This window comes from Temnothorax nylanderi, unplaced genomic scaffold (genome assembly GCF_030848795.1).
Source record: "Temnothorax nylanderi isolate EJ_2023f unplaced genomic scaffold, tnyl_v1.0 TNYL_tig0003_pilon, whole genome shotgun sequence".
Taxonomy (NCBI): domain Eukaryota; kingdom Metazoa; phylum Arthropoda; class Insecta; order Hymenoptera; family Formicidae; genus Temnothorax; species Temnothorax nylanderi.
In genome coordinates, this window is record NW_027249065.1 from 258,133 (window position 1) to 276,826 (window position 18,694).

Genomic DNA, 18,694 nt, shown 5'->3' on the forward strand with positions numbered 1-18,694 from the left:
TTCGGAATTAACGCGAGCATTATGGCGAAGGTGAAGGTGTTTTGACGATGACGGATTATGGAAATTACGTGGAATCGATTCGTATAGCGACGACGGGGTAATATTACGCCGGACATACTGAAATGTATCGCACTAACATATTGTGCTCGCCTCAAGATTGATGACTAGCAAATTTCGACGCATTTCTCACGTTGCACTTCTCATAACTTAAGAGCACTGCCAAAGAAATTTTAGAGAAACGTAAATTTTTTGCTTTTTATTTGTGTGTGTGTGTGTGTGTGTGTGTGATAATCTTTTTATTTAAATATCCCAATAGTAAAATGGTTTTAAATCGTTTTGCATGCGCAATTTCAACGAGAAACACATTGCGGGGCGCGGTCTTGCAAGATAAATCAGTGAGAGGCTGATCCCCTCCGGCTGGTGGTTGGCGTGTATCCATCTTGAGACAATGTAGATAACCGGTAATGCTCCTAATTTGCTGCGTTAACCTTGCTGATACGCCGCCCATTTTCAAGCGGCAGCGGTGACTACGTAACGACCAACGTCCATCTTATTTAACCGAGCGTCGATTTCGTTATGTAAAATTATGCTGAGATAAAGCGGGAGCAACTTTATGTCCGCGTGTGTATGTGCCGGCATTTTCGCCTTCATCTTCTTCAAATCGCGTCGAACGCCGGAAACGAGCGGGCTTTTACGAGTGCATATACAGGAGAGAAATATGCTTCGTGGGCATACTAACGCTGTCAAGGGAAGAAATATCGTAGAACTGTATTGCTCAGGGGTATATTAGGCTATCGCGAGAGACCCAACTAGCCCTTATTTTGTAATAAAGGTCAGCATTATGCCTCGTTTTTGATACTGCTATCACAATATTTCAAGATGCTTATGCTGGATTGCGGCCATCGCTATAATTCTCTTTTTGTTAGTAGTTTTAAAAACTTTGGAAATATTTTAACGTATGCACGTTTCTGAGAAAATAACGATGTATATCTGCAAAACTAAAATTTATATCTACGTCAGTTTCGCATAATTATTTTGGAATATAAACTTTTTCTCTTTTTATCACGCAGTCATAAATAAATTGCACCAAAGTAGTTTAACTTTATATTAGAGGCTTTATAAACGTTCTTTTAATGAATACTTAAATATCCCTATTTCATCCAACAATGTATCTACTTTCTCAAAAGTTAACATTTATGTCTGTAAAAAAAAAATTGGACACGAAAACTAGTTCTAAAACTAGCAAGTTCGACAAATGCAGGGCACGTTCAGAACGCATTTTCTCACTTTAAGAGCTTATGCACAATGAGAGGAATAAGGAACAAGGAATTAAACATAGATAGAATTCATAGTCGCAAGATCGTGTCTTGAAAAATGATGCGACTATGAATTCTTTCTACGTTTAATTCCTCGTTCCTTATTCCTCTCATTCTGCGTGAGCCCTAAGGGTTACGTTCAAGGCACGTTGTTTACTCCGCGATGCGCGAAATCGAGATATCGCGTGCCGTTAATGCCATAGTGACGTATTTCCGAAATACGCCACTAAATGCGTTTCAGATGAACGCTTCGGACGGGGAGAAGAAATGCATTTCACGGAGACGTAATTATAGTGACCGCACGGCCTTGCTGGCGCAGCTGCCAATTCGTTGTGGGCGTCGAATATTGTATATTGCCAACGTGACTCGTCGCTTATTACTTAATGTTACACACCAACGAGCGCCGATTACAATTTGTCGAGAAGATTTTTTGTCGCAAATTAAACATATATCATTAGACGTTCAACGCCTCGGCTTGATTTCCCTTTAGTTTAATAGCGAATTCAGAATAATGTTGAATGACGCTTCATACAATGATTAGATAAGCATTGTCTGTGTCCACATTTAGAAATATCAACCTGCAAAATTTGCTCGATTCTATATTCTAGAAAAATTTACTTTGCGGGTAGGAAAATAGAATATTAAGATATTTTAAACTAACCACGGTCATTAATCGATTACATGCAAATTCTTGAAGTTACATTGTCGTCACAAAAGCCACTCTCTTCTTTTGCGCTTTTTTTTATCCCATATAGTCCTTTCAAGATCAGATGAATATGTTACAGACGCGAGGAGTATACCTCGTTCATTTGCGAGACGTAAATGCAGAAACTTGCGTGCGCGTTTCTCGACGAGTGAGCGTGTATATATTTCCTGTGTTTACCTCGTGCGCGATTTGATGATAATATCGCACTGTACGACCGGAAAAGAGTGCGTAATAGTTACGCGAAACACGCGTGCCGGAACACGCGGGGGCGATAAATATTCAATTTTTCGATCGTATTGGGATTACATGTACTTCCGCGTACGCAAATCGCTGCCGTTCCCTCACTTTATCGCAACGAACAATGCCATTATCACTGGAACTCATTGCCAGGCACTCAAGCGTGTACGATCGAGCACAGGAAATGTCGGGAAAATTAAATATATCGGTCTCACGTCACGATCTTGTCGATTTCAGATACGGACGATACTTGGACAATAAAACTCTTTATAACGAAGCTCGAACTTATATAATTTATATCATTTCCGCGAATTTTGTTGCGGAGGTACGTTTTGATATTCTTTTACGAATTTGACTTTCGGATGGAAAACGGTGGTTTGCCCCGGTAAGACCAATCGATCATTAATCCGCGTCAAGAAGTAGGCGTCATCATGAAGAGACTCTGCGTTTCACAATAATGACGCTACGTCACGTACATGACGTATGTAAGCGATACTAATGAGCGCATTACTATGTCGCGCCGGCGGTTGGCGTGGCGTGAAAATTGTTTAATTACACATACGTAGCCGCCTGCACTGACAACACGTTGCCAAGAATGCGGTGAAAATTATTACGTCGTTCGCAGCGCACACAATCATGCATTGTGATTATCGAGATGGACGTCAATATGAAATAAATGTAGGTATATGTAATCATATTGACGCGTTGTTATATAAATTGTAAAATCCGTTTCAGTCGGAAGTGATTACACTCAACGCAACATGTTACGCATTTTAGTATTAACATTATTGTGTATCTTTCTGAAATTCCAAAATAATATTAAAAATTATAGCGAATCGCGGTTGGCGATTTAGTTCTTTCTAAGAAGGCACAGACTTTAGATTATCGAGGAAATGCACTTTGAAATCTTGATCTAATTCCCACGTCATACACATAAATGTATTTCCTCAATTGTCATTAAACGTGAAAAAAAAAGAATTTTCTGTTTCGCGCACCGGCCGTATCATTAATGTGACAGACGTCGCGGTATAATTTAATGAGATATTAATTCTTTACGTCACGCACGGTAGTTGCCGCATCCATATTGATACGAATTTTTCCGGCAGAGTCGTTAATGCGGTATTTTATTGAATACGAGCGCCTTGACAAACCGCAAACTTGTTTTCTGAGGAAGGGCATGAAGAATGGTTACCACTTACCATACGCACGTGCCGCGTGTACGAATTTGCATAGCATCGCCGTTACACGTATGTGACATTATGCATATATATATAAAAAAATATTATTATTTACATAGATACATTTACATAGATACATTTACGGGAAAATACATACACATTTTATAAGATATATAAAAGGCAAAAAAGAATGAGCGCTTTTGTTTTTTTATTCAGATTTGTTTTGTTGACGTTCGATCAAATATTCGTTAAATTGTGCCTGGTTTAAAACTTATATATATAAACAAATATTCTGACTAACTGACTGACTCATCAACGCCCAGCCCAAATCCCTTAACCTCTAAACTTAGAAACATGAAATTCGAGGAGTATATTCTTTCCGTGACGTATAAGCACCCTAAGAAGAGATTTTTAGAAATTCGACCCCTAACGGGGTGAAAAGGAGTAAAATATGTTTTCACGGATTCTTCAATATTTCTTAGGCCTGATAAGATATGGACTTGGTTTTTACAAAGGTTATCCATACAAATGCTTAAAAACATAATTCAGGATTTTGCCCTAATCAACCCCTAAAGGGGCAAATCTAGATTCGGGGATGAATTACAGAATCCTTCGCATACCGTAGCGAAGCACGGGTGTATCAAGCTAGTATTAATATATTTTCGTCTTAGAGGCTCTTCTGCAGATGCTCTTCTACACTCATATCGTAATATTATTCATGATTATATTAATTTAAAAATATCACAGACGCGTTTCTTCAATGGATTGACTCTTTTCTGCAAAGTCAGAATTGCAGATATAGATACAAAATGGTTAACGGAACAAGGACTGCATCTCGTTGCGATTCCTTGCCGTGCATATGATCGGACGTCTTATGCGACCGGAATTAATTAAAGCCATTCTGACATTATCTCGCATGCTTGCGGTACTTAATTGTATGCAATTATAATCTTCTTTCGTTACGCAATCGCAGACGCAATTGCTTCCTGTCGCTGCAATTCGCTCCGCTCATTGCTGAATGATTCGTTGATAATTTTAGTTCACGAGTGTGGTACTATTTAACCGAGCAATATCGATAATTTTTCCTTCGCGGAAAGGGTGGCAGATAATTTTGTAATTGAGTGGAAATACCTGGATCAATAAGGAAGAATTTATTGAGAAGTTGAACGATACTTCCTTATCAAACAAGTTTAACAATTTTTGTAATATCCTTATTAACGATTTGCGATTTGTTTTCGACTAACTAATTTGAAAATCACATAAGTGAAAGCGCATATTATAAATTTTATTACCATGATTGTATGCGAAAATGGTTATACGACACAATATGCAGGTATATTCGTGGTCATTAATGCCTGCCCGTCTGAAATTAGCAGCGTTCTGGGATTTCTATAGTGCACATTATATGCACTATAGAAATTCCTGCAGAACAAAAAAATCGATTGTCTTAGTTTTTACCGGACTTCATAACATTCCTAATTAACGATCCTCTGCATGACGTTTGCCGCGCGTGCATGATCGAGAATCGAGCCATTCGCACGCGTCTACGGCCAAGGCTGTTTCGACCGTAACGCGGCTCTTTAAAGTCGATTCGTTTACGCGCTGCATATACATAGTGATATGTACGGCATGCATAACAAGACTGGCGAAACGGGTGTCCATTAACGACTGATGACATTTAATAAGATGTAGCGCGTTCTTTTTTTCGCGCTTAACGAGCGACGGATCCCTGGCAATTGTGTTTATGGGAATTGCATGTACATCGCGGCATAATTCACGAAATTGACTTAGGAACGCCGAAATAAAAGGCAGGTTCGTTGCAGGGTAGTCCGACTCTTTATTGCCAGTTAAGTTCAGCTAGCCAGATAGCTATTACAGATCGTATGCAGGGCGAATTTCCGACTGCATTTCGTTATGTCGAATGTGATTCGACATAATGATAGAATTCGACATGATGATAGAATTATACGAGTTATTATTTTAGAATTATATGAATTAGGATATATTTAATTCTATGGAATGGTCACATGTCGTCACATTTTGTTTTCTAAACATAAAAAAATCTATTATAATATCTAAAAAGTCTTAACATAATAATATAAAAAAGTTTCGATAATCACAAATTAATATTAGAGAGCTTATTTATTAGATATCTATATCTCTCTATTATATTATTTTATTTTCTGCTGAAAATATATATTATATATTTTATGGATATTGTAACAAAATTATTTCTGCTGAAGTGTTCATTTTTTATTATTAAATTATTCAGTTAATAAATTCAGTTAATAATAATTTGGATTATCTTATACGTGTATATTTACATCGGATTTCATAGTAAAGATGCGTTATAGTTAAATACTAAATCACAGAAGGTTGTACGTTTTGTCATCTTGGCGCTCGTATTGCAAGAGCAATTTACTTTGGTCGCGTATCGCATACGCTATACATTATATTCCCTTCACCGATCACGCCTCCCTTTCGACGCGCATCAGTTTCATTGACCACAGCGGCGATCGATGCTGTCTCTGTCATCCATCTACCCACTTCTCATCTTCTTCGTACTCGCATCATTCATCCTCGCCGTCATGTCGAAATTGCCTCTTTCGCGTACGCGTTCCTCAGAGCCTACAGGGGGTCCCGTTGTTATCTTCCTAACAATAAGAGCACAATTTTTTTAGCATATCGAAATTGGCAGCAAAACTTTTTTAAAAGCGATTGTAATTCAGTTTTTTTTCTATCACGATCTCTATTTAAATTTAATTCAACGCTATTTTACAACGCAGCTCAATTTCCAATATTAAATGTCTTAAAATTCAGAACCAAGTTTCAAATTTAAATGTGACTAATTATAATTTTTTTTATATCGATAATAGCTCTATCTGAGTTTGATTTTTCCGAACCATTTTCGAATGTGTATCGATATCGAGACAATCGTTTTAATTTGAATTCTAGTGTCTGCCGCGGAAGATGCGCGACTTTCACGATACCCATATACGTCAGTATAGGCCATTATACAATTAACGTGTTTCTCGCTTGCAGTCATGGCGCATGGCTTTTGTCGGTTCGTTCGCGTCAAAGCGCGTTCGTCGGACCGAGAGGTAACTCGATTCATCTGCCGTTGGTTGGCGGCAACAGTCGGCGTCGAAACGTTGTTCCACAGGCACAGAGCTCGCCTATTATTGTTTACGTAATGTTTACGTAACGTCACACACGTACACGCTGCAGTCGTGATGCACGTGCATCGGCGCAGATCGGCGAAGCGAGTCCGCTTTGAGACTCACATCTTGCGGAGCTGCGACAGTCGCATATGCTTTAATTCTTTTACGATTTTGACGACAATTTTCTCCAGAGGATATTTATCTTTCTGCTAGGATTGTGTGTGAAGTGACTGGAAATTTAGAAAATCGTAATATCTTATTGTAGTTTACATTGTATTGTATTGATTCTTCTGTACAAATCTCAAGTGTGATATAGGGGAATATGAATATTTTTTATCCTGAAAGTATAACTAAATATTTTTTTTAATGTTCAGAAAATAATTCAGGAAATAGAAGATACAAAATTAATTGTTCATAATTTATACGATTACCTAGACTACCCAGGGAAAAAAAGTGCGAATTATCAATGATCGTCAGAAAATTGAATTTTAATCTTCTTGTGAATGAAGGCAGCGTGCTTCATTCAGCGTATCTTATTCTTCCTTGCGATGCGTCTTGCACTTCTTATCGCGCAAATCACCACAACACTTTGCGCAATCTTTAATTTACAACGAGATACGTTTTATAGATAATCGTGTGAAAAAAATCTGCTTGTTGTTTCCGCTGAATCCTGGCCGGGATTTATCGCTATGAAGCACGTCATGTTTCGTTTTATCGACCGGCCGAACCATATTCGGCACTTAAATCCGTATCACGTTTCGCGACGGACGATCGCTTATCGGGATTTTCGTGGCAGAATATTATTGCGTGCGGAATGGAATGGACGTGGAAAGAAGGAGCGGTGAATAAATGTCCGGCGAAGAAAGAGAGAAAAAGAGAAAAGGGAGTTTGATCTCGCGTTTTCACAATGGCGACGGCCACGTTGACGCGTGAATCATTTTATCGAGAACCCCGTGAATAGCATTACGATCGATGTATCGCGCGGGGAGCTTTGCGCGCCGAAGACAACAAGTCTTTAAGGCATGAAAGGGTGATTTAGCGAACGACGTCGATCGCGCTCCCGGGAATTATTAACGACGCGCACACCTTTCGTCCCGGGTTCCATCGCTCCCTTTGAATTTCTTCCTCCGTCGGCGTCTCGCTTCCTTGCCCTTCGTGAAGAACTATCATTTGCGTCGATCGTGAGATTCCCGTCCCGGGGAAAAATTGCATTAACCACCGAGTGAGTCCTGGTAATGTTGTCGCACGAGGGTGGTGGACGAGTTCGCTTTATCACCGAATGCTCGCGTAAAAGCGCGTCGTTTCGCATAGATTGCATAATGTAATTTTTGTCATTTATGATAGTCGTCGAGATCCGTATAGGATGCGAAACGATAATAAATCATATCGGTCTCTTGAGGATTGCTCCCTCGTTCCTTTTGTCAATAGTGAATTTAATTTTTTAATGTGGTTTCTCTTTTTATCTCTGTCTCTTTTTCTCATATCAATTTTGCGCGACGCTACATAGTGATTTGCGATGCCGTGATATTTAATATATATTTTAATTATTACAGATTTATATAAAATTCACATGATATACTTTTTTATCCGTACAGGTTAATGCTATCCAAATGACAGTTTGCTTTTTTGTGATTGCAGGCTGAGGATCTCCTGGACGACATCCTGTCGTTCGAGGCTGGTTCCTTGGGCGACGGACTGAAGGACGGCCAAGCCGGAAGTCTCACGAATATACCGGAGCTTCAAATTAAACCGGAACCTCTCTTGCTTAGCGAGGCAGAGATTCATGCTCTCGCTAAAGATCGGCAGAAAAAGGATAATCACAATATGAGTAAGTCGATAACCACTCTTCTCGATTAGGTTGCGAAAAATTCACCTGTCGCATTTTTTAAATATTAATTTTTTAATTATTATAAAACTGGTGCGTGATTTAATAAAATATTAGTTTTTTAACACATTTATGATAACATTTTCATGATTGCATTCTGTCATTTATTAAAAATTGATTTATCGATTCTAATTAATTCACGATTAATTACATGATAATAATAATAATTTTTTAAAATTAATTTTATACGGGAAATCAATGGATTATTCAAGCAATTGATTATAATATAAGTTTGGTATCAGTTTCTCAAGTTTCGAAATTACTATCAGTGATATATTACGTGATTAAATGTTGCCTATTTGATTTTTCGATAAAGAGAGCTTAATTCAACTCATTAATTGACTTCATTATATTCAAAATTCCATCCTCGAAGTTTATCTTATACTTGAGACACGTGGCTTCCGTAATAGTGTTGATGTTTTAATCTTGCTTCTTTATATACAGTATCGTTTTGAATTGTCATTCGATCGGTAGGTTGCAAGCAAGTGCTTGTTTGCCCGTGTAGAAATAATTGATAAGCGCCACCGTGCAATTTACACCTCAATAGTAGCAATCGGCAGTACCATGACATCGTTATTGTTACCGGCATTTACTACACTTATGCCAATACACGGTGCCTGTGATGTAAGTGGACTATTTAAATGACAATGAAAAAGTGTCACCGTGCCCGGAGTCGTCGCATTGGCCGTTTATTATTATCACAAATGTTAGTCAGTTAAACTAGTGTTTGACAGTTATTTACGAATATACGAATTATTAATTCAATAATTTTAACTCTTAAACGCGCAGCTTTGCATATATGCGAAGCTACTTTTCGATGCTCTCTTATGCTCAAATTGAAAACGCGTGCCTTTGCAGGGCCTTCTCTGGCCCTTCTTTCCCTTTTGAATGGGAAGGCCTAGAAGGGAAAAAGGTACTCAGAATAATATTTAGAATGCAACAAAAAATTGCGTATTTAAAGGTTAAGGAATACTACACTCTGCAAAAACATTACGTTCACATCTGTGGAAAAGTATTAAACGTCGAAAATCAATAGATCGCTGTTCCGAGGGCATCTCATTAAGGTGACGAAATGGATTATCTCCTACGCTGGTGCGCGACTAAATAATTTTCGAGCGGCGATATTCGAACAGTGCCACGCTTTTACCAGGTCGCCGCCGGCTTCTGTTTTACGATGCGATACACGTTACGTGCCGAATCGCGCGATTGTGTTCGTGCGAGTCGCGGCGATCCTGCAAATTTGACCAAGTAATCAGTGAGCTTCAATTATCTCGCCTCGCTTTCCGGTGCAGTACAATAAAATTTGGCTGCATACGCGAATTTTTCGAGTCGCGTGCGAAAATGCATACATATTTCGAACACACTTTATTGCATCTCGATTTGTAATTTTACAAAGAAACATACCCAACTGTCCCCTTCTTGATTTTAACAAGTTTTGAGTGTTATAGTACAAATCAAAATAAGAGACATGTGTTTTTTATAAATAAAAAATGAAACACTCCCACGAAAAAATCGATTTTCTGTATTTTTAAGCGTATATCGTATATTTATTTTAAAGCGGTAGAAGATACAAAAGAAATGTTTTAAACAAAAGTTTTATAGTTTCTACCTTAGTGTAATTCTATTTTGCTCTGATCTGTAAATGCAATTTCGAGGAGGAGGGATAGGAGATTTTTAATTTGCACAATTAAGCAGATTCTTGCTCTTAAATAAATTTGTATTACGTAATACATAAAATAGGTGATGTAATATTATTGATACAACCTATATTAAAATTGATTTAATGAATCAACAATTCGACTTAACGAAAAAGTTGCATCATTATGGGTATTGCTTAATCCACTTTATGCGGTTTTTTTCGAGATGTAATAATCCGCTATTTTTTTCCACGATTCTACTTCGCCGTTGTCTCTCGCAATTAAGGCGTCACAAAAATTGCAAAAAATGGCATGGCGCTCGCGAACGAAACAAGCAGAAATCGGGGGGCGGTACCGAGGGTCGTATCGGGAAGAACCGGAGCATCCAATTTTCCGAAAACAATCGTCGACGTAATGAAAGTCCAGTTGGTTGGGAGGGCACGAAACGGAGGAATCGGGATCGAATTTGTAAGAGAGAATGGAGAAATAACGACCGCAGAGCACGCGGGGACATCGGACATAAAATAGGAATTCTGTAAAAATAGTTGCGCCGTCGCTCCGCTAATTCGTCCCCTTTTTGTCTCGCCACTTATCGACTACTATTGTGCATCCCCACGAGGTGCATTGTCGATTGCACGGCGCGGCGGTTACGTGCGCTATACGTGGGGAAACAAAAGAAGTACTTATCGATGAGAGCCTTTTTCCGCGAGATCGATATGCATGCAACACGAGTCGATTTGCAAATGTATTTTTCCTTTTACTAATTTGTTTAATTCTACTCTCTTCCTCTCTCTTTAATTACATCTTCCACTAATCTGTTTCATTCAGGAAACGTGATCAAGTGGTTTCGTTTTCGTTTCAGATTGTACGTTCGAGAGATTTGACAAGGCAAACTTTTTTGCAAATTGAACAGAAATCACGTTTTTAAGAAAAAATTGTACCTGAATCCAATAAATGGATTGAGATACTTTTTTTTATAAATTCAGAATATTCGCTGAAAAATTATGAACTAAAATGCACGCGAAGTTATTCGGAAAATCCCATTTTTATAATCGTAAAAAACGAATCTTTATTTATCCGCGCGCAGCGTTCGTAATACTCGCTGGAGGGCAAGTTTGCAGTTTCTTTCGTAGGGAAACCCAGGCCCAGACTGACGAAAGAGGCTTTTCTTTAATCTTTATTCGTATCTCACGGATAATTTCTTTTTGCCGGAAACCAGGGTTAGCTGATTGATGGGACTCGTCGTCGTCGATTAGGAAGGCGTTTCTCTTGATTCCAAGTGAAAAGCATAGGTTCGCGCATCTTCCCGACAGAATCGGGTAGGTTCGATCTTCGTCGTTTGTCCCATTCCCATCCTTATCGATTTTTCAGTCTGCCTCACGCCCCTCTGAATTAACCATCGTAATCTAATCAGCTAGATCAGAAGAAATTCCCTCCCGTTCCTCTCGTTGATGTCCAGTTCTCTCTCCGTCGTTCCTCCGCTCTTCTCGCTATCTTCTTCCTCTCTTTCTCTCCTGAGGCGAGTCGAATCCGAGAAAAGAAGTTACAATTTCCTCAAAGTTTTCAAGGCTGCTCCTTCATCTCTTTGCGCGTGCGACGAATCTCCTCGATTTCGTATCCCGTCCTTTATAGTCCCATTCTACCACGTTATTTACAAATATTTGTCTCTGTATGAATAAGCAATTTACAGAATTTAATTTGGCGTGACGTAGATCCGCGATGCACTTTGAAGTGCTCCAGAACTGGATGTAGATCTTATTTGGAACCGATTTTTCTTTAACTATATTTGACTTCCACAAAGTCGAAGTATTTTCTTGTATCTTGCAAATTTTATTTCGGAAAAGTTTTTTAATTTACTGTTTTCTTTGTTTCAAAGACCAAAGTTCAGAGTTCTAAAATTAAAGTTGTAACTACTTACTCTTTTTGTATCTTCAAAGGGTTATATTTCCTGGGTAAAGAAACGAAAGATAAGAAGAGAAATAGAAATCCTAAGAATTCAATTTATTGATTTATTTGTAAATAATATTGTTAAGACGGAAAATTAATTTATTATCTTGTTTCTTGATTTATTATCAAAAAGCAAAATATTTTGTTTTCCCTTCTACTTCCTATCTACGACTCTTATCACATTCGATGTCGATTAATTTCAATGGAGATAAAATCGATTCATTGAAATGACGCATAAAAAGAGCGGAAGGAAATTAATCGACCGTTCCGTATCTTTCATTTTTATCGATTAATTTCGACATAATGCTTCGTTTCCGCCATTCATGGGAAGTGATGTCTCTGTCCGACACGCACTTTGACAAATTTACTTTTCCGCAGTAGTAGCTTATCCCCCTCGCGATCGCGATATCGGAGCTGCTCACCGATAGCGAGCCACGCGGCTTGACCTCTTGCACCTCCGTTCGAGAGATACCTGGCTGGAATAATCGATCGGGAACAGGGTCACGTGCCAGCGATAGGGCGATCCGGTTCGTAGTCTTTTCCGCAGGGGAGATACGCTATATCCTCCGGAAAGCGCGATATGCTTTGCCGAATAACTTCGATACGAGACGACGATACCTCGGGTATATGTCGAGGGACAAGGCGATTCGACCCTCGACAATTCGCACGTCTGTTCAGAACGACAACGATGTAATTTATTACAATCGAGCGATCGAAGAGTACCGCGTTTGCTTCCAATCGTATCGAGTGGTTGTAAACTCGAGGAGAATATTGTAATAGTCTGTAGGTAGATCTAGAGAACCTGGCGTCTAAGGAAATACAGTTGAAATCTATAACTTTGCCTTCTCCTCTCTCTTGGGAATGTATTACAACTGAAGAACAGTCGAAGTTTCTTTGTGGTTATTAATTCAAAAAGATTTTATTATTTCACAGATTTATTGAAAATAGTTTTTGCAGTATTAGCGTCATACAAGCGTTTAATTTTCATAACAATTGCCGATTGTCGATTAGCACTCTCGATTGAGATTTGATTTCTTATCTAATATGTTAGGTAACCGTACGGCTAATTCTTTAATAAACACGAGGGCAAATGTCTTCCAATCAAAAAATCGAATCGTTCAGGATGAGTGCGCGACGCACGCCGATCCAGTCGCGCCATTTAGCAGGCGAATTAACAGACGGCATGATATATCTATCTATCTCATCTGTCGCGAGCGAGCCATGATTGATGTGCACAATTTCCGTTTTCAGTTGAACGACGGCGGCGTTTCAACATCAACGACAGGATCAAGGAGCTCGGCACTCTCCTGCCCAAGACCAATGACCCGTGAGTACGAATCTCTTTCTTTCGCTCCTCTCTCTTCTTCTTCTTCTTCGTTTCCTCCTAGTCTCACGTCACACGCTCGCTCTTCTCCCGCTCCTCCTCTCACCCATTGCCACCCCGTTTTTCGTAGTCTTCTTATTCTTTTGCCTTTGCCTTTTGCACATTCCCCACGGACCATTATTTCCTGTTCGTGACCCTTTACGACGAGTTAGTCCAGGTCAGGTGCTCGAGACGAGAGGCTTTCACCGGAAGTCCATTCTTCGCCCCTTCCACTCTTCTTTCCTTCGCGTTTCTTCCTCTCTCGCTGGCTTTCCACGGCTGCTCGTTCTTCCTTCCTTTACTTCAGCTTTGTTTCCCGTCCTGCCTGCCGTGCAAGGCGCCACGCTTTCTCGTTTAGGATGTCCTCCAACTCGGTGAATGACGGCAAATGCGAGGGAAGAGTGATGCTACGAACCGGAAATACAAGGAGACGAGATTAAAAAAGACCAGTTTGTTTATTCCTTGTGTTACCGCGTGTTCCGACAATCGCATGTCGTGTCAGACATACGCATTCTCGTGTCTTACATAAAGTACTTTATAAAATCTTTTATGGCATTCCATTCTTTTGCACTCGAAAACATTTTCTTTGATATTTAAATTTAGGAAACAATTAAAAAATTATATTTTTTTGAAAAATTTTTTTGAATCCTATAAACATAGAAATTATTATAATATAATTATTTTCAAGTACCTATTTTATTCAACCTACGAATATTAACGTTGAATGAAATAAATCATAATTTATGTATAGTATTGTAATGTTTAATGGTATATCACATAATTATATGACACTTGAATTTTTTTGCGATGTTAGTTTCATCACGATGGGAGATAAGTTTTAACATACGGTTATTCGGTAATGTGTTTAATTATCTACCATTATATCAAGCTCTAGCATCATAAAGAGCCTTATCTATATCGTTTGACGTTTATGTTCAGAGTCATTTATTCAGCTGTAAAATCTTCAACTTGCTAAATCCCATCGACACTTTGCTCTTTCTAGGTGATAATACCAGCCATAATGTACAATCAACAAATGGAGTTTAGTAATATTTGCAAATTCACGATCAAAATCTTTTCAATATCAGTTAATGACTTTTACGCAAAAAATGTATTGTAAATTATTTCGAATGCGTATTTTAAGTGGAAATGTTTTTCTTGCTCATGCGCCGCAGTGATGAAGGGGACAATTATTTCCTTTGCCGTTATTTTTGGGGGATTCCACGTCGACGATCGGTTCATGTCTGACCTGTTCCGGACATGATCCCTGACACGAATCTTCCCGAGACTTCTTCGACACACGATGGACGTACTAACGAGCCACCCTTTTGCATAGAATAGCCGAACGAGTCCGTCGTTCATTTATCAATCCGACGATCGATCCATTTGTCTGTGTCAACATCCAACGAACTTAAAAAACTCCGTCTTTCGGGTTCGGTGTCCTCTTCTCTCGGGCGCGTTTCTTTGAATATCGATCCTTGAAAAACCATGGAAAAATTCGAACGAATTAGGTTCATGGTTAATTGCGAGTAATTCAATTTCATTGATAATAAGAAACCTTTATGCAATGATAAATATATTTACTTTGATTTCGCAGCTAATAATATAGAAAAATTATATGATCTTTTTTTAAACTTAATTGTATTGATTGTAATTCTATGATAAAGTTATATCGCGTGCGTTACCGTCTATAATTTCGGTTAATTAAAATTTAGAAGAAAATGAAAATTTACGGAAATGTTAGAATTATAATACTAAGGAAACTAGCTTTTACCAAGAGAAAATGCTTTGCTTAAATCCTCAACTTAAAATATAATTCTCGATTTTCGTCATCAACAATTTTCAATGTCCCGTAACTCTTCGCGCGAAGGAAGACCCAAAGTTTGTTATTTGTAATTATTGATTTATCGCGTATCGTAATTTACGTTCTACATCCGATGAAGGAGAAGCGTGCAGGGCGGTGTGCGTTCTTTATCTGCCGTCATATTCCCGTCATATTTTTCGACACGTCACTGATAGAGGCGATAACGAGAGCATGCTCGGGATTAATGTGTTCCACGTCTCGAATTTCTCTCTCGATATTTGGAGCTGACGAGATGAAAGTTGAATTAATGCGGCTTTACCTCGATCGTGTTTGTCAGCGATAATTTATACTCGTTTCAATGCCTCTCTGCAATTGCATTTAACGCGCATTTTAAATTTTCCGATTGACATTCTGGTCTCGCGCGCATATTCCGAACGCATTGTCCACGCATCTGTGCATCGCGTGCGACATTAGTACGCTCATACGTCCTCGATTCGCGAACGCCTCTTATCTAATGACGTTCATTACATCGATAAGACAATGGCGTGCAGTTGCTGCAAACGTATGATAACGCTATGCGCTATGCAGCCTATCGCGAGTGATAAAGAAACGGCATTAGGTATTGCACAACTTTCTTCACGGAGGCGGGTTTACTCGAAAAAAATTTGATATGAATCAGACACAATATAAAACAAATATCTTTAACAAGAATAGAGGTCATTTAATGAAACATTTTTAATCCTTTTATTGCAAACAGCATAAGTAAAATGTTAGAAAAATCCGTCTCTTAATTATCAATTAGAAATTTTTATTATAATCCACAATGTTAGTTACAAATTTTTATCGTAATTCACAAATATGACATATTAAATATTATTATTAATAACGAATTTTTTTTTAGTAATTTAAAATATGTAATTTCACACTTCAGACATATTTTATGTGCGATAAAGATAGCTGCATTTGCACAAACGTGCGAGAACCAACGTTTTATTTTTCTCAAAGTCGCGACTGACAAAATTTGCTCGCGCTAATCGCATCCAGTAAGGAAGGAAGAGTAATGACGCGTCAGTAATAACGCGCGTTAGAACTTCTCGTGAGTGTCTCGGCGTCTTCTCTGTAACGTCTTTCTCCTGTGGGGTTTTAGTTTCGGCTTTGGCCGGGGACGATATCAAGCAGAACGCGGGTAAACTCGGCGCGATAGCGCGCCTGTGATAACGAAGTAGAGCCCCGGTTCTAAAGACACCGGCAAACACGGCACAGATTTCTCTCCGTCCCTTCCTCCGTTGCGGTGTCTCCGTTTATCGCGTTCAAGTTTCGGAATCGTCCTCGTTCCCTACAAAACGCCCCGAATCCCCTCCTCCCTTCCGTTCCTCGTCCGTGTGCTCCTTACGTCGTTCCTCATTAACGCGAGCGATGGAGAAACCCGTCGATGCACTTGGCTGTTTATTGTTCGCCGTGCAAACTCGTTTCCGACGTGCGTGCAAGTACGAAAACCGCGCGCGACTCGCGAATGGAGGAGGTCTGAAACGCGCTGTAATGCCACTCCGTCTCCGGCGAAGCGCGGATCAATGTTTAACCATTCGGTCGCATGCTCCTGTTAACAATAATGAAATGGTAATTTAATCTGCGAGCGACAGAGTGTTGAAACAGTTCTTTAGTTAGCTAAATAATGGCCCGTATATTTTTTTAACGCATATTTAACGTTTATCCAATATGAAGACCGCGTATGATGTTAGCACAAAATGCAGATTAAATAGCTATATTATACCGAGAATACAGAGAAAGTATCTCGCGTTAAAATTTATCGATTAAAAGATAATTATACGACGGATCCAATTATATTCGGTGGCGAAAGTTGGTCAAAATGCGCGCGTTAGTTTTGTTGAAACTGCACACATAAAGTGAATCGGGTTATATTAACTCGCATTAACTTGGAAACACGGCAACAGAGCTCCCGTTGAACCGACAAATCTGTACACTATGAACAATTCAGTAACCGCTGAAAAATAAGCGCGTTTTCTCTTAGATAACGTGGAAAATTAATAAAACGCTGAATTCGGTGTGGTAGGCGTGTTCGCGGAAACGCAGTTTGCAAGCTCGGATTGAAGTACGCGAACCCGCAAATTCGCTCGTCGCAAAGTTGTTGCAGGATAGGGAACACGATGACGCCTCACGTGGAAAAGTGATGCTTTATGCAATATACCGGCGGCTGTTTGGTTTCGGAGTTTGCTCGGCAGGCGCAAAATCTCACGAGTCATGCAGCGACGCGCCCATTCGCGATCCGCGATCGCGCGTGAATTTAATTACAGTTTTGCCGAGGCAATGTAAATTATTAGTAACATCGCGAGAGCGTTTGCGCCGTTACAAGAACGCGGGCCATTTTACCGCGAAGCGTAAACTAGTAGATAATTATTAATTATATATAATTCTGCGGCTTTGTAATTTACTATTATAATATACTCTATAGCTTTATTCTAAATTGTTTTATACATGTGCTTTATGAGTATAAATTTCGAAACTAAATAATTTTGTCAAAAGAAAATCAAAATTTTCTTAAAAAGAATATCTATTTGACGCCATTTTATTTTCTTGTATATTATCATCGCCTGTCTTCATTTCTGTTAAATTAATTGAAAGATATATTTTTTGTAAAGACTAGACTTTTATGTGAATTAGTGCGCGGACTAGACTGCTGTCTCATTCCTTCTCTCGCAGGATTTTGATAGCACTCTTTGGTCACACGAATTTAAAGGTGCGATATTTGCACGATATGCGTGTTCAATCCTCCCGGTTTTCCCGCGGGATAAGGCGGAGGATTATGGTTTCTCTCGGGGGGATATTCACCGAGGAGTCCACGAAGGATGGATGTGTCGCCCAGACATGACGAATGCCACCTTATAATAGGCTTTCCATTCGGCGTCGTTCTCCTCCACGTGAACGGCGGCAACTCGCGATTTTTCGAGCGATAAATCGACGAAACGATTCCGCCGTAAATCAACAGCCGCGCGGCGCGACGTGAAGGAAAAAAAAAGCGTGAATAACGACGAAAATCCGTGAGTGTTATTCCCGAGTTTCGTGAATATTTAAATCGCGAGAGCGAACTTACGGCAAATCTTTAGTTATGAAAAATTTTTATATTGGCCCCAAGCAGCCCCAAGTCACGTTAAAAGTTTCGCCTTTGAATATTTGTCACTGCGAGAGATTGACGAAGCAAAGCTATCGATATCAATGTCAAAGAAGTGTGATTAATGACATATCTGTAAAAGATAGGACAATCTAATTTTTTCGAGGTGCTATAGTTTAATTACAAATACTGATTTCTGTATTATCGTGTGGATTACATAGCTTACGGATAATATCTGCACCTTATCAGTTATATCTTATCTCTGTTTGAACGAGATATTGATCTTCCACGAACAGTATTGTTTTGCTTTCGAGAAAAAATGCTACTTGTTTA

The 18,694-nt window shown here is 39.1% G+C and overlaps 1 protein-coding gene across 2 annotated transcripts in view; it reads left to right on the top strand.

The window, feature by feature from the left end:
- The window catches only part of Mitf (transcription factor Mitf), a 69,539-nt gene that overhangs the window by 36,558 nt on the left and 14,287 nt on the right, over nucleotides 1-18,694 (top strand). For both annotated transcript variants that reach the window (XM_071702532.1, XM_071702527.1), the window contains exons 4-5: nucleotides 8,237-8,426; nucleotides 13,319-13,394. In XM_071702532.1, the coding sequence (XP_071558633.1) occupies nucleotides 8,237-8,426; nucleotides 13,319-13,394 (266 nt within the window). The remainder of the gene's footprint in view (nucleotides 1-8,236; nucleotides 8,427-13,318; nucleotides 13,395-18,694) is intronic.